This window comes from Colossoma macropomum, unplaced genomic scaffold (genome assembly GCF_904425465.1).
Source record: "Colossoma macropomum unplaced genomic scaffold, Colossoma_macropomum, whole genome shotgun sequence".
Lineage (NCBI taxonomy): Eukaryota > Metazoa > Chordata > Actinopteri > Characiformes > Serrasalmidae > Colossoma > Colossoma macropomum.
This window is the reverse complement of record NW_023494799.1, coordinates 28,628,437-28,645,195: the sequence shown is the minus strand read 5'-3', so window position 1 is coordinate 28,645,195 and position 16,759 is coordinate 28,628,437. Positions and strand designations below refer to the sequence as shown.

At 38.4% G+C, this 16,759-nt stretch overlaps 2 protein-coding genes across 2 annotated transcripts; one reads left to right on the top strand and one right to left on the bottom strand.

The window, feature by feature from the left end:
• Nucleotides 1-2,287: 2,287 nt before the first annotated feature.
• klhl26 (kelch-like family member 26) lies at nucleotides 2,288-10,014 on the bottom strand. Its single transcript, XM_036587163.1, has 3 exons — nucleotides 9,660-10,014; nucleotides 8,364-8,549; nucleotides 2,288-8,083 (listed from the first exon to the last, which is right to left on the bottom strand). The coding sequence occupies exons 1-3, from the start codon at nucleotides 9,707-9,709 to the stop codon at nucleotides 6,502-6,504; spliced, it is 1,818 nt and encodes a 605-aa protein (XP_036443056.1). The 5' UTR covers nucleotides 9,710-10,014; the 3' UTR covers nucleotides 2,288-6,501.
• Nucleotides 10,015-10,284: 270 nt separating this feature from the next.
• On the top strand, nucleotides 10,285-16,751 carry ddx49 (DEAD (Asp-Glu-Ala-Asp) box polypeptide 49). The gene is made up of 13 exons (XM_036586856.1): nucleotides 10,285-10,563; nucleotides 12,371-12,494; nucleotides 12,641-12,726; nucleotides 14,251-14,372; nucleotides 14,499-14,686; nucleotides 15,021-15,161; nucleotides 15,272-15,347; nucleotides 15,426-15,502; nucleotides 15,663-15,760; nucleotides 15,843-15,917; nucleotides 16,080-16,168; nucleotides 16,268-16,339; nucleotides 16,481-16,751. Exons 1-13 carry the CDS (start codon nucleotides 10,449-10,451, stop codon nucleotides 16,640-16,642), a joined length of 1,425 nt encoding a protein of 474 aa, XP_036442749.1. The 5' UTR covers nucleotides 10,285-10,448; the 3' UTR covers nucleotides 16,643-16,751.
• Nucleotides 16,752-16,759: the final 8 nt, after the last annotated feature.

Genomic DNA, 16,759 nt, shown 5'->3' with positions numbered 1-16,759 from the left:
CTTTCACTTAAATGAATAGGGAAAAATTTTGACAAGGAAGAAAGGAAATAATAAATGCTAAAACATAATTCCTACTGATACAAACTGCCTTTTGACATGTTAGGTTTATATTTTTTACTTGTGGAATTTCCCATTTTTACTAGGACTAATAATATTCAAACTAAATTGCTGAGATCAACATTTGTGGCTTAAAAACCTAGACAGCTTTCCATAGGTGCAGTAACCGTTGAGGAATTTACACATCAAAAATAATGGACCTGCCAGAAGAAACATGAGAATTTACACATCTGTCACAGCCTGCTTGCTACTTTAAGGGCTGATTCCAATAAACAGCAATAAAACTATACAAGCCTTTGCTGACAGAGGAAAAATGTGACTTGTCAACATTTTGTAAACTGCAATAGTTGCACTGTATTACACACAGAGGTCGATGGCAAAGCACAACTATCCATTTCATTTTTTTTATTATTCAAGACACCATGTATTGGTACCCCAATATTAGCTGGGTGAAAAAGGGAGTAAAAATAATCTTACATATGGAAAGAAGAGGAAAAGAAAATGGGTAAGGACCATAAAAGTGCTACAAAGGGCAATACATTCAGTATCATAGGACAATGAACAAGCATAGCAGATCTCTTTCACAGTATTTAACACTGCACATATCAAAGTAGAGCACACATGGGAATTTTATATAACATGCCCATTCCCCTGACATAACACAATAACACAGTACTTACACATTAATAAAAAAAGAGGAACAATGATAAAATATGTGAATTTTAACTACATTCCTCATGTTTGACGCATTCATGGCAATACTCTCGTAAAACGGCAGGTGTTCTGAGGAAGGATTAGAAAGTTAGAAAGCCTGAGGTGAATGAGGTGAAATTAATTCATAGGAAAAAAAGTCAAATTTACTGTCAGCGTACTCTTCATAAATGCCTGAGATGTACCAGAAATGTCTGAGGTTAGTGCTTTAGCACAAACAAAATGAAAGTTCCTGTAGTTTTTTAGTATACTGTAAATAGCATAAAAACTAAAAAGGTTCTTTCGCATACTCATCAAACTCTGATGAGTAGATGTTTGTATAAACTACGAAATTTTCAGCCTTGAATAAGTTTAGTTTAATCTTCACATTACACGGTGGATGGGGGTTTAATGCTTCTTCCAGGTCCTGAATGAGCAGAGACTGCTGTATGCTAAGCTCTTAGTCATAACGTTAAGATGTGAATAGTTTGAAGGAACAGGGGTGATTTGGGCCAAACTTAAACAACTTTTAGAGATGCTGAAATCATTGGTCTTTAATAAGTTATATAATTTAACACATACACTAGCACATCACTAACTCTTGGCTAACGTTTTCTATTCATTCCACTTTCTCTGTCAACAAAGACCTGATGGTAGGAGAGTTGAAACCAAAGCCAAAGAGGTAATTTCTTGTTTCATGTATAAAAATGATTTTAAGTCACCCTTTATTTTCCACCAACAGCATAAAGACCTTAATAATTCAAAACTCTGCAAGAGCTGACAAGCATCAAACCTCCATTCCCACTCTTTAAAAGAGGGTTCTTCGAGAGTTCTTTAGTAAAGAAAATGGTTCTATATAGAACCATGAACACACAAAGATTGGATGATTAAAGGGTTCTCTGCCATTGTAAAAGCGTTCCTCAGATCGATGTGCTGTAGATGGTTCTATATTTTCTTTTTGAAAAAGGTTCTATATAGCTTTAAAAAGGATTGTTGTTACCAGCTTTATCGCGATAATAGAAGAACTCTTTTTGGTGCTATATAGAACCCTTTTAAAAAGGTTCTACATTGAAACATCTGCAGCACATTCTCCATCAATCTGAAGAACACTTTCATGGCACAAAGAGCCCTTTGCATGATGTTCTTTGAGTGATTATGGATGGTTGAATGGTTCTATATAGAACCATTTTGTTCACTAAAGAACCCTTGAAGAACCATCTTTTTATATTTAGCTAAGAATAAAATTGTTTAAAGATGAAAAGGTGGTTCCTGCAACTAAAGGCTTCGATCGGATCTAGTGAAAACTAGATATTTAAAAAGATGGTTCAAGGGTTCTTTAGAAAAGGCTATATATAGCACCACAAACGTTTTTTTCTACTGTTACAATGTCAGGCTTATAACAGTAGAAGAACCCTTTTTTTGATGCAATTTTCAAAAAAGTTCTATATAGAACCATATACAACACACTCTCCATCCATGCAAAGGACCATTTACGCATAAAATGGTTCTATATAAAACGTATGGTTCCAAATAGAACCACTGCTTTTACTAAAGAACCCTCAAAGAACCATAGTTTAAAGAGTGTATGTCATAAAATAAAATTAACTGAAGCATTTTGCTAATTGTAGTGGAGACTTAGAGATATTGTGCAGTCATTTCACAGCACATCAATGATAAGTAATGCCTGCACAATCATGTGAGAGATATATTAAAAAAAAATTATCAAAGGGTCAAAAGTTTAAGAAGATCAAAAAAAAAAAAATCAAAGGATCAAAATAACTCAGTCTCACTCATTATGTTCAAAAGTGCTAGCTCACATTTTCTCTACCTCAGGTTACCCAGATACCTTCATGTTCAATGCCTTAAAGGCAGATTAGCTAATACGCTGTCCTAGAAAAGTCCTGAGCCAACAATAGCTCCCATTAATCATTTCATGAGGACAAATTATGTTTCATAACAACACCTAGTTCCGATACAGATATAGTACCATAATGTGCTTGATCATTACAAACTCAATCACGTCATACAAACAGATTGTATAGAACACAAACAAAAACTAGAAAACATCACTACAGCATCCAGTGTTGTAAGATACCTACTGAATGCTGCAGTATTTAAGACTGTGGTGATCTTTATACATTCATATATAGGAAGAAAAAGCATGCCAATGCAGTCTTACAAAACACACTGTGGTAACAGTAGCACACTTATGTAAGACCACAAGTTTTTTTCTGTTGTTTTTTTCTTCAATTCATTCTGCAGTAATACTATACAAATCATACCAGAATTTCAGTCCATTGTATTTTTCCACTAAGCCATCACAGTGAACATACTCCGTCTGGTCCACACTTGGATCCTGCCACACTGTATTCGGTTAAAGTGCATTTTGAAATACGTCTATGTGCTTACTGACTTTGTGAGGCATCACAAAGACTATGAGGGAGAAAGGAGTTATTAAGGACATTAACCGAGGTAACTGGAACTGATCAAAGTTTTTTGAAATGTGATCAAAAACTTGTGCTTTAGTAAGAAAACCTGCAAAATATTGAGAACCCATTGTAGAGTTAAATTTCAATGAGTAGAAAAATAAAAAAAAAAAACACAAAAAATGAAATTTACACAATTTTCTCCCAATTGTAGTCGATTTGCCAAGATATCTGGATTTACAATACAAGTAATGAAATCTTGGACTCCAGCAATTAGCATCTTTCAAATTATGTCAAATAATCTCAAATAGATTTTCTTAAGTGGTTTACTTACACTGAATGACATACAGTTATCTAAAAGAATAAATAGACAAAATATGTCACAAAGATAAAAACGGTTGTAATGGCAAGAAAATGTCTTGGTGGATGAGCTATTCTCGCTACACCGCCTCAAAACATGTCTATAAAGGTCTGAGTGTTATAAACAGGTGTTTTCTAATGCATTTCCTTGCAAGGATGTGAACCACAAGTGAAAAGAAAAACCTCAATGGCTGTCAATGTGTTGTGGTAATGAGATAAAAATGCTAAATACCATATACAAAAGTATACAGACTGTAAAATTTTACCCCCCAAAAAATAAATAAATAAATAAATAATTGAGAATTTGGCCACTTAAATTGGAAGATTTAATATGAACTAAATAATTCAAGTTTAGGCATTGAACCAAGAGCATTATTGTTTGTATATCCAAAAAAAGGAAAACATGAAGTTTTAGTCATTTTATCTTTTGTAAATTGGCTCCCAGTATTTGTCATGTTCATGATAATGACTCGACTACATTTTGGGGTTAAGAGAAAACTGTGTAAATTTGATTTTTCACATAACAATGCCTTTAACCCACACTTTCAAAGATGGGATACAATCTTCCCTAGAAGTGCTAATGAGTTGAGAAATTTCCTCAGAGGTTTGTGAAGGACCTTATGTTCTGTACAATTCCATGATTTCACTGCTCTAATGCACCTGACCCAGCTGATGAAGGCCTTGTTAATTAGCTGATGAGCTGAATCAGGTCCAGTTGGCTAGGGACAAGAGTAAAATGTGCAGAGGGTGGGGCTCTCAGCACTAGGCCTGAGAAACCAGCAAAAACTGCCCACACACTAAGAGAACATTAAGTACTCTACTTGCTACAGGACCGTTACAGTATATCTAATCCAGTATCTTATTCCGTTAAGGTTTTTCAAAGAAGGTGCATAGTTGGATGTCATCGTAGAGGTCATAAAGCAATTTTTGTCTTTATCCACTCTGCGCTTACATGATGTTTGGGTTGTAGATCATAGCTTATTATAATCTTTGTACCTAATTTTGTAGTAGTTATAAATGATCACACATGGATATCTCAGCTACACATGAAAGGCTTGCCTTTAGACATTCAATATGCAAGGGAATATGAATTGGTCATACACCTTGTAAAAGATGCTCACACAGGACAAAAAGACCAAGACTACACTCATACCACTGAAATTACAGTTACAATCAAGTTTAAGGAATATTTCAGCATTTTCCAACCTAATCTCTATCTACTGTATCTGTTGCGGATGGGTCTATTATGATCGGCAACGATTTTAATGTGTTTCCCTGAACTGACTCGAAGCTCACTTATAATAGAAGTCAATAGGCAGTTGCTGAGCTCCTTCAGTAAATGTTTAAGTGAAACAAATATTATTGTAGAGCACTTTCATGAATTCTTCAGTCAAAGGTTTTTGTAAATTAAGCCGTGAATCGGTAAAATTCATTCAGAGATGGGACTAGCGCTTTTTTCCCCAGTTTGGTCAGGTTCAGATGTCATGTCCCAAAATCTGCCCTGTGATGGACTGGCAATCTGTACAGGGTGTTTCCCACCTTCTGGGATAGGCTCCAGCACCCCCCAGCGACTCAAGAAGATAAGCAGCTTAGATAATCTGCATGTAGATAATGTGTGCGTAGATAATGTGTGTTTGCTAATTCGGATTCAAATTTGATGTTTAGGTTCTCACACCATGCCTCTCAACTTTAACAGATTTTGCCTTTAACTTTATTTTCTCTCCTTACTTAAAGCTACTCTATATACGTTTTGAGGATTCGGAGACCACCTTGGTGGGTGATGCAATATGTGGAAGAACATTTTGTAAAGTCTGATGTGCTTCAGATCCCTCTAGAGCAGATAAATCTGATGTTTGCGAGCGTGTTAAAAGAGTAGGAACTTGATGAAGGACGTGTCTTCCGAGGATGTGAGTGAATTATCTACTATTCTCATCATTTCTTCATCAGTATAATATTAATTTAGCATTTGAGACCTTCTTTTTGAACCTGTGTGTGTGACATTAACATGTAAGGATGTAAGGATAATTTGTTCTGAAAAAATCCAGCAAATCCTGGACACTTCTTTTAAATTATTATTTCAGGCTTTCCAGGCTGACTCTCAGCAGCACATGAACACCATATATTAGCGTGTTTGTTTTTTTTTCCAGAATACTTTGTTCAGTTTTAACAAAAACCTATTACACAGTGTAGCTTTAATTCTTACTCCTTACTGCCCATACCTTGTAACACTTTTTAAACAAGCTGGAGTCACCCATCAGTGATGCTGCCACCCGCACTTGGGACAAAAAGGATGTACAGGAAATAAAACAGCTAATCTTTTTAGGAGAGGACAGTTTAGTGCAGTCAAAAGGATGTATATATTTACTTTGGTCAATTTTTTGTGATATGTAACATGTTTTATGTAAAGAGTTTTAGGATTAAACAGGTGAAGGCTACAGTCTTGCTTTCATCATTGTCCAGTGTGAGAACACCATAAAATGCAGTTTATCCAGACTAAAAATGTTTGGGATGTTGTTTGGAAGCATTGCTTAATGAATAAAATTGTGATACTTATCTTCGGACAGCTGAGTGTTTGGTTATTATGCCATTATTTCACGTTCATTTTTATTTTATTGAGCAATGATCTAATGATGGTTATTATTGTTGCTACATTTCAATTTAACCGGCGTATGCTATTAAGATTTATTCAGCACTTTGGTTGATGTCACAAGTGAGTTTTGAGAAAACAGGTTTACTGTTCTTTTCTAAGCACTGGGATAACTATTATCTGTTGTAATCAAGAGTAGAATACAGATGAGGCAGATAGAGATTAGGTTGAAAAATACTGGATTATTCCATTTGGGAGAACTATATAAAAGTTCATAACCAAAATGCAACTGGTTGAGAAAGCAGGCAGGAAATGTTACAATTAAGACGTAACTTTAGCTATCCCATGTAACACATCACCTCACATTTTCTTGCTAGGCCATCATCGCTGAGTGACAGTTTGTGGCAGTATTACAGGAGTGCAAGCGATTCCAGCGAAAGACTCTGGAAAGTGCAGATCCCTCTCCCACTCGTCCGTCTCAGTGTTATAGACTTGGACGATGCTTGTGACATTATTCAGATGCCAGTTGTATCCTCCAACGACGTAGATCTTTCGGTCCAATAAGCAACAGCCAGCCTCAGACTGGCCTGCACGCATAGGACTGACGGTTGTCCATTGATCCGTCTCTGGAACGTAATACTCCACTGCTAGCACATCAAAGCAGCGGTCCACATGGTCCATCCTGCCTCCCAGAGCATACACACGGTCATTTACACTGATCATAGCATGCAGAACCCGAGGCTCATTCATGGGGCATTTGAAGTCCCACTGGTCTGTGACTGGATTGTAGCAGTGGAGGGTCTTTTTGTCCTCCACAGAAACCCCATATCCCCCAGAGATGTAGAGTTTGTCTCCACATGTCGTCCCAGCATGACCCCATATCCTTCTCTTTAGAGAGTCTACGTAAGTCCATTCGTTTTTTTTAGGGCAGTAGCATTCTACAGAAGATAAGCTTCCGGATCTATTACGCCCTCCAGTGGCATACAGCTGGCCTTGCAGGACATTGAGTTGGAACTGGATGCGGCTCTCCTGCATGGACTGGATGCGCAACCACTGGTTTAGGTGGGGATCGTAGCGGAAGCAAACATCCACTGCACCTTCACCGCTACGGTACTGCAGGTGCTGGCCGCCCACTACGTACACAAAGTTGTCCAGAACAGACACACAAGCATGGCTGCAGCCAGACTCCATTTCAGTCAGCTCCTTGAACTGCCGTGCTGCGCCATCAGGGAGATAATACACTTTACTGCTAACCGTGCGGTCATTGTCGGTGTAAGGCGTGCCACCGAACGTGATGAGCGATATAACATCTGAGCGAATGATCGTGCGAGGAGACTGCATCTCATGCTGACGGAAAGGAAGGATCTGATAGTTGAAGGCTTCAAGAAGGTACTGCCGGCACAGCACGTCCTCCACCATGATGTCCACGGTCTGGACGCTGTCCACCAGCTCAGAGGAGCGCATGAGTGGAAAGCGGACATGGCGAAGCACCTGGTTGGCCCCGGCCCGACGTGACTCATCGTGCTGCAGCCAGCGGATGGCAGCACGGAACAGGTCGATCTCGCTGCAGTTCCTCAGCTTGTTGCTCTGCAGGAAAAAGACCAGCCGCTCCATCGGGATGTGAAGGAAGTCCTCCTCTTCTGCGATCTGCAGGAAATGGCGGAAGGTGAAAGCATCGACGGACTCCTTCAGGGAGGATAGACTGAAGGTGGTGGCCATCTGGCCGATGTTCAGACATGTTTCAACGCTCATGGCAGATTTGAGGAATTCCTCGCAAAGCTCCACCACCGGCACCATCTGGAGGAAGACGGCTGCCCCAAGGACATCCTGAATGCAGTCCAAGTCTAGAGTGACCTCAGAGCTGTAGGCAAAATCAATGATGTGCTTCAGTCCACGGGCTGACAAGCCCTTTAACTCAATAGTGTCCTGGTTTGATTCCTTCATGCCGCCAGTGAACATAGCTCTGGAAGAAATGGACACTTAACATAAGCACTCAGCAACATCAACAAACCTGTGACATCATTGTTCTACAGTCAATACACAATACTGCACTCACCACTTAGGCCAAATATATTTCAACATGAGACTCTGTAACCATTTGATTTAATGATTCAAACTGAAAGGAAGTGCTCGATAATTGCAAAAATTATTGACTGACACATATTATGTTTCACAAAACTCCATTCACTTTGCAAAACAAGCATTAAACTATCTCTTATCTACAATTTAAAGTATCATCTTACCTAAAGTAGTCGCTGCAGGAGGCCAGAACGGCTTTGTGAACCTGAAAGCGTTCTTCGTTGATGGCGAGCACCACATCCAGCAACTGGCCTTGTTCTCTCAGGGCAGATAACCCCTTCAGAAGAGTGCTACTGTGACTAGGGGCTGAGAACGTGCAGCGGAGGGAGCTGTTCTTATTGTTAGCCATGCTGAAAAAGAGGAATCGGTTTACATGGGCCTTTTATCTCTCACAACTCTCGGCTCATAATCTCTGGTTATATAATCCATGAAACTTCAGAAATGCGTCTCACTGGTCTGTTGTATTACAATTCCCCAGCAACAGTTTGTCAGTTTCTAAGCACGAATCAACATGACACCAGCAACTGCCCTTTCTTTTTTAATTATTTATCAGCAGTCAATTATTCATCAAAGAAATAACCGATCCTGACTCAGGAAGAGCGTAAGAATGATATAACACCACGCACTGTGAGGATGAGAGAAAATCTGACACTTATATTACAATAGTGTTTAAATTCATTATTCAGAAGAATATACCACACTGAGATAAATGTAATTGTAAATGTAAATAAATGTAAAAAATAAAAATAAAAACATTAGTAAACATTACCATAGTTAATGGTTCTATACATTCACCAGTGGCCAATTTTCTGGAATCAGATTAAGCAAAGAATGTAGATTATTTGGGTCTGTTTCCTGGACATGGATTATGCCTAATCTTGGACTAATTTGCGGGGCCAACAGTGAAACACCACTGATAATTGTAATTTTAGTGTAGGTTTACATTTAATCTGGGTCTGAGAAACCTTTAGCTTTGCTTAACGCTGGCCTGAAATCCATTGCTAGTGAAATAACGTATATTTACATAGTATCTATATAAAAACTATATATTTAAACCATATTTATACCTAAAATCTGTGTTTGGGGAACTGGTCCTATGAAATACGAGCACAGACCACCGAGTAATTTGGCCAACCAGTAACAGTGGGGCACAGAACAGGACATGTCTATGGAACATACTGTACATAGGTAAGGTGGGACTAATATATTTTCATGTCATTACTCATCTACTGTGTCTTTTGCTACAGCACATTACTGGATGTTACTCAGCCAAGAATCACAACCTCTTTTAATACAACCTCCAAAACAGAGGATCTCTAAAGCTCACTTTGGTGCTCACAGTTCAGTGCCCTGACCTCTCAGTAGACCGACTGCACGTTCAACGCGGAGAACTAGATAAAGCTGCGTCGTGTTGACACAGTCAGTGATTTAAGTCCGCTTGAGAGGCTCCTTAACTTTACCTGCTCTGTGAACGATTCGCAGAGAATTCCCCACCATCCAACTCCGCCATCTTCGGTCATGGCATTCACGGTGAGGGGCATCATGCGTGGGCTGAAAGTCCCCTCAGCACACACCGCCGCATAGTCTTCATATTACAGGTATTCGCTACAGCGTCCTAAAGCTCTTCAGAAATCATTCGAGAGTAAATGTTTACATTCCGACTGCTGGGCACTATATAGTCAGTGATGGACCTGCTCGAATAACAACATTCGCGGTGTAAAATGTACGAATGGAGTTAAATTCCTTTTCTTCCTCTTCTTCACGCATCACCTGCGCTTTATTTCTCCCCTGAATCCGAACCGCACAACTACACTACGTCATGCCATCAGGCTTTGTGTGCGTTCACATCGCGTTGAAGCTGCGCAGAATGTGCGAAAGGAATTTCTAAATAAGCGGCTGATGCACAGTACAGAGTTAGCCACACGTATTTTTTTAAATATCAGATATACGATTGACTACAGCTGCCGATGGCTTTCGTACGTTATTTAATTTCTTCTAGAAATCTTTATTTATTTTAAATTTGCGCAGCACTTTTTGTGTGAACAAACTACAAGGAGGCGTGTCCTTCGCTTCGCAGGACGCAGTTGAGTGACGTAACCACATGCGCCCGACAGAGCGCTCCACGAGGAGTCCAAGCGCTCGATTTCGCCGCTTTAAAGGCAGAAAAAGCTTTCAGATAAACACCCCGAGCTTTACCAGCTCCACTTCTCACTGTGACGGTCGACCTGATCATATTCGGCCGGGAATAAATGGCAACCTTCGCGTCCCTCGGCCTGTCCGAGTGGCTGGAGCAGCAGTGTAAACAAATGGGCATCACTCGGCCGACCCCTGTACAGGAGAACTGTGTACCGGCTATTTTAGAAGGTAGGCTCTGAGGGTCTTGAGGGTCGAGTCCCTGACAGGAATTAAATACTGTACTGTGATGTCAGTGTGTGGTGTGGTGGTAATCAGAGGAGGGTATAGTAAGATATCCTAAACCCTCACTCAAGTAACGGTATTGTTTGAAATAGTGACTCAAGTAGAAGTAACAATACTTTTTATGGAAATCACTGGAAAATATATACAGCCATTTAGGAAGGCATAATAATGGGTTTTTCATAATTATGACTTACTGTATCATAATTATGACTTAATATCTTATAATAATGACTGTCATAATTATGACTTGGAATCTCATATTATGACTTACAGTCTCACAATTTATTACTTAGTGTGTCATAATTATGACTTACTGTATCATAATTATGACTTAATATCTTATAATAATGACTCCTAATTATGACTTGTATTGTCATATTATGACTTACATTCTCACAATTTATTAATTAGTATGTCATAGTTATGAATTAATATCTTGTAATAATGACTCATAATTCTGACTTAGAATCTCACAATTATGCATTATATTCTCACAATTATTACTTAGTATGTCAGAATTGTGACTTAGCATCTCATAGTTATTACATGCTATGTCATAATTGACAATGTCTCATAATAATGATATTTGATCTCATAATTCTGACTTACTTTCTCATACTTATGACCTAGTATCTCATAAATATGATTTAGTATCCCATAATTATGACTTACTTTCTTATAATTATGAACTAGCACCTCATAAGTATGACTTACTTTTTCATAATTATGAGTTTGCTATTATGACATACTGTATGGTCTTTTTTGTCTGTCAAGTGGTGCAAATTGGCTTTCATAACAAAACAACTTGAGTAGAAGGAACAACAGTACCAGAACAAAAGTACCATGTCAAACAACTACTCAAAGAGGAATACCCTCTGTATAATCCAGTTAAAAAGACGTAAACAAAGTTATTCAGAGTGTTTTGAAATGAAATGGTTAATTGTAGACCTTCTGAGTTTCTGTATATAATGCTGATAAGTGGTAAATCAGAAGTTTTCTTTGGGTAATATTTTGCCCTACAACACCCTGCATGTACCTCTCCACCATGAATGTATTTAAAAATACTGTTTATGCCAAAACCTCCAAACTATTGTAAAACAACGTCTTAGTGATGAAGCTACAAATTTAAAGAAATGTTACATCTCTCTGTTAGAGACATTAAAGGCTTTGGACATCTGGTTCACCACCACTCTAAACAATTCTGACTCTGTAGGTTTCTCTAAAAGGGCACATTTCACTTTAAAGCACTCTCAATTACTTTGTTTACATCTTAAAGACTTAATTATGCAGAAATTTTGAAAAGCAATGGAATTCCCCTTTCCGAGTCCTCTAGCTGCAGTGCAACATCTAACAGCATAGGAATCGAAGTTTATAAAGTGCTGTTCTTCTCTTTTTGAGTTTAAAACGTTAACATTTTAAACGCTCTCAAAGCAGGAGCTTTCACCAATGCAGCATGTTGAAATTAATCACAAAAAATAAATTAATAATGAAAAGTTAATGACTAAAACGTAATCCCTTTAGATTCCTTTCCTCATAATAATACTTAAGAAGAAATGGAAAATAATTTCTCATTAAAAATCTTTAGTTTTGGTTTAGAATTAAACTTTTGTCTGGAAAACTGGCCTGAAGTTTTACTGTTCCTAGGTTACACTATGCGTACCTTCTGAATAGTTGTAGATGTTTAATTTGTCATCACACTGCAAAATTAAAGAGAGACATTAGTGAGTAATTTGATGTTTTTTGTTTTCTGCAGGTCGGGATTGTATGGGCTGTGCAAAAACTGGAAGCGGCAAAACGGCAGCTTTTGTTTTACCAGTCCTCCAAAAACTGTCTGAGGATCCCTATGGTATCTTCTGCTTGGTATTGACACCCACAAGGTTGGCTTCCTTTACACATTATGTTTATGAGCAGTGCTTGTACTGAAAGAGAGACTTACATGGGGAATTATTAGCAGTAAGAAGAATCTGATATGGCTGAGATTATGCATTGACATGTCTGTTGTCTCTTTCTTGTCTCTTCTCAGAGAACTGGCTTATCAGATAGCGGAACAGTTCCGGGTGCTGGGGAAACCACTGGGTTTGAAAGACTGCATCATTGTTGGAGGGATGGGTATGACTGCATAGTTAGCTTTTTGGGAAACTATACTTGAACTACAGCTTACTAAGCTAGAGTAGAGAAGTATCTATGATTTGGGGAAATATAAGGCTACCAGAAGTTGCTGGAAAATGGAGTTAGTTGCTTCGTCTGAACTTATTCTGAGTGTTGCTAAACAAAAAGACAGATTTATATGTCCTTCATAACAAAATACCATAATAGGGCTGTGGTTACCCCAGTACCATGGTCATATGATGCCTACTGTGGGGTTGAGCTCATTACCGTCATTACCACAATTAAAAAAAAATTGTATTTCATTCACTATCATTAATCGCGCTTGGCTTGTGTAAATTTTAAGCCACCTGTTATCTACCATGGCTTTCTGTGGTCTCAGTGTGGCTTTCATTTGACATAGTAATGGCAAAATGCTGAGTGGCACCATGTGAAATTGAACAGTGCTCAGAGTTGTTGGGCACCAGCGTTAAAAACAATGGTTTTGAATGTTTGTACGTTGCGGGACTGGTGTGCAGCAGCCTTAAGCATGATAACAGCTCAGCGACAGCTACACACGCCACAGAACATGTTCGATTCAGCTCTTACCCGGTCAATTGACGTTGCCCTCTCAGATATCCTCTAAACAGGTGTCATTTTAGCATCAGTCAGTCTGAACCAAGTCTGTGCTGTGTGGCATTTTTGGCTTGCTAACTAAAACGTTACAATCCCAAACACCACATAACCGGTTCGATTTCGGCTTTGTCTCTTACTCGACTTTTGCTCTCTCCGACGTTAGTTTTTATCATATAAACTTGTGTCAGCAGATCACCAGTTAGTCAGACTCAAACCTGTACTGTTGTGGTTGCACTGTTTGGGTCTGTAGCCTGCTTGCTAAGCTAACATTAAGTTAGCCAATCACACTGTGGATCCAAACACCAAAAACAGGTTTAATATCGCCTTTCTGTCCGTTCTTCACCAGACGCTCGACTTCACTCCCTCAGAATTGAGTCATTATCATCTAGACTTGTGTTGGTGCTTTAGTTAGCCAGAATTAAACATGTTCTGTGGTCAGCAGAGTCGTTATAAGGCTAGCTATGCTAATAGCTACTGCTAACAGCACTACTCTCTTAGCTTTCAGCTGTGTTTAGTATTTGTCAGTTGTTAGATAGATGGTGTGACATTTATTGAATGGTACATTGGTGCACTGTGTTCACCTATCTGGTGATCATGTAAGCAGACTAAACTTTTTCATTTTTTTAGATTTTGAAATAACGCAGGACGAGACGGCCAAAAAGCGCCATACTTCTTTTACATCACTTAAGACAGACAATAATACCATATACTGCGGTCATATTTGGAAATGGTGTGGTGGTATTAAAAAAGGGGATACTGCACAACTCTGCTCCATAACATAGCACACCACAATAAGTGTTCTTATTTCTTCTTCTGTCTTACACTGTTTCATCTCTTTGTTTTCTTTTATTCCTTTGTACAAGAGTTTGTAACATAGAACGTTTTTTAACTATTTTTTTCTTTTCCCACTAGACATGGTGACCCAAGGTTTGGAGCTGTCAAAAAAGCCACACATTGTTGTCGCTACACCAGGAAGATTAGCAGATCACATCAGGAGTTGTGACACCTTTAACATGAAGAGAATCAAATTTTTAGTAAGTTTTTAGCTTGAACATGTACTCTAATTCAGACTCGCTTATGAGTCTCTACAAGTTTTAGCATTATACAGAACCTTAATACCAATTAGCTTGGAAAATGAATTTGGGTGCTCATCTCTCTAGATCCTGGATGAAGCAGATCGTTTGCTTGAGCAGGGATGCACAGACTTCACCAAGGACTTGGAAGTTATTCTCAGTGTTGTGCCAGCAAAACGGCAAACACTGCTGTTCAGTGCCACCCTGACGGATACACTGCAGGAGCTGAAAAACATTGCCATGAATGAGCCTTTTTTCTGGGAAAACAAGTCAGAGTAAGAAACCACACCACATTTCCATTGCACTTTTTAAAATTGCACCGTTATCATTTATTGTTAGTCTTAGCCTATTCATGCCAAGTTGTAGAACAGCTGAGCATGCTTGGAGGACAGTGTTAACCACACAGTTCTGCACACACCTGAGATTGACTAGCATCAATGGGAATTAGTGATGGGCTTGTTTATGGAAAACGAAACTCATCTTAGTGCTCAATTACATAATCATAGCTTTGAATACAGAATGTGCAATAAAAATGAAATGAGCCTCATATCATCTTGTACTTTGAAAGTTTGTGAAACGGTCACTTTGCACGGTGATTTCTCCCTTTAGGGTCCGGACAGTGGAAGAGTTGGATCAAAGATACATCCTTACACCTGAGAAAGTTAAAGATGCTTACTTGGTGCATCTTATTCAAAAATTCCAAGATGAACATGAAGACTGGTCAATCATGATTTTCACCAACACATGCAAGTAAGTGTTCTTAAGTAAAATTTTGTACTAAGTTGGCTATATTGTTGTTTTGTCTGAAAATTGTCCCCTGTATCAGTGCAGAAATTAATGAGATTTGTTTTTTCTTATAGGAATTGCCAAATTCTCACAATGATGCTTCGGGAATTCAAATTTCCTACAATCTCCTTGCATTCCATGATGAAACAGGTATGTGTATGTCTTATTCAGCATTACTGTGTTCTTATCTTCTTGTATCTAAGTCATTGTTACTTTTGTGTTATTTAGAGACAACGGTTTGCAAACCTTGCCAAGTTCAAGTCCAATGTCTTCAAGATCCTGATAGCCACAGATGTTGCTGCCAGGTACAAAGCTTTCACCTTTGCAGATAATGCAGCAAATCGGAAACTTCCAAGTGCTGTTAAATTCTTCTTGTATTCCTTGGCTTCTAGAAAATACCTGCATTTTCTAATATCTAATCTGTGATATGGCATTATATTTATATTCTTTTTTTTATTTGAAAAGGGGTCTGGATATTCCTACAGTGCAAGTTGTCATCAATCATAATACTCCAGGCTTGCCTAAAATCTACATTCACAGAGTGGGCAGGACTGCCCGTGCAGGTATGTATGTATTTAGACTACTTTGACAGTTTGCCTTTGCATTAATAAAACAGCTATTTAAGTATGTATTTTTGTGTTTCAGGGAGAAATGGTGTTTCGATTACACTGGTTACACAGTATGACATTCATCTGGTCAACACCATTGAGGAGAAAATCCGTAAGTCTACAGCTGTCGCAATGCAGCTATCGCACAGCAGTGTGATACAACATGGTAGACAGGACTACAGCTGAGTGTAGATGCTGTACATTTCAGTTATATTACTGTTACCAACAAACAGCTTCCAACTTTAATTGAGAAAAAGGTACTATATCTTTTCAGAGACCAAGCTAAAAGAGTACCCAGTGGAAGAGAAAGAGGTGCTAAAGATCCTTACCCAAGTAAATGTGATGAGACGCCAGTGTGAAATCGTAAGAACCGATAGTTGATTTATTTTCATTTATGTTTTTAGAGGCCAAATCCTTGAGAGATATTAGATGTTCTGTATTTTCTTTTTTTTTGTTTTGTAGAAACTGGAGTCAACAGACTTTGGCGAGAAAAACGAGATCAACAAAAAGAAGCAGATGATTCTGGAAGGGAAAGTAAGTACCCTTGGAGGACTGGGACATAGATGTAAAATAAACCACCAAAATAATCTCTTAAGGAAAAGCTGAACACATCTGAATAATAATAGCAGAGTAAATGTTTGGTGATGATGGAATTTTATTCTGGTTTAATCACAGGATCCTGACCTGGAAGAGAAGAGAAAGCATAAGCTTGCCAAGATGAAAAAAGAAAAAAAGGAATCAAAGGGGAGAATTCAGGAAATCATCCAGAAGAAGAAAGGAAAGATGCTGAAAAAGAAAGGAAAGAATACCAGAGAGACTCCTCCAGGACCCTCATAATTTTGCAATTTTTGCATTGACTGCTGTAACTCTTGTGTACATACTAATAAATCTTTCTTTTTATGTATTGACCAATTTGATTATACTGTAATGAAGTTATTTTAAAATGGCAATATG

Coding starts and splice junctions, on each gene's coding strand:
- klhl26 (XM_036587163.1), bottom strand. CDS start 9,709: ATGGCGGAGTTGGATGGTGGGGAATTCTCTGCGAATCGTTCACAGAGC. Junction 8,550..9,659: donor GCGAATCGTTCACAGAGCAG/GTAAAGTTAAGG, acceptor CCTCTTTTTCAG/CATGGCTAACAATAAGAACA. Junction 8,084..8,363: donor TCCTGCAGCGACTACTTTAG/GTAAGATGATAC, acceptor CATTTCTTCCAG/AGCTATGTTCACTGGCGGCA.
- ddx49 (XM_036586856.1), top strand. CDS start 10,449: ATGGCAACCTTCGCGTCCCTCGGCCTGTCCGAGTGGCTGGAGCAGCAG. Junction 12,727..14,250: donor CATCATTGTTGGAGGGATGG/GTATGACTGCAT, acceptor TTTTCCCACTAG/ACATGGTGACCCAAGGTTTG. Junction 15,162..15,271: donor ATTTTCACCAACACATGCAA/GTAAGTGTTCTT, acceptor TTTTTCTTATAG/GAATTGCCAAATTCTCACAA.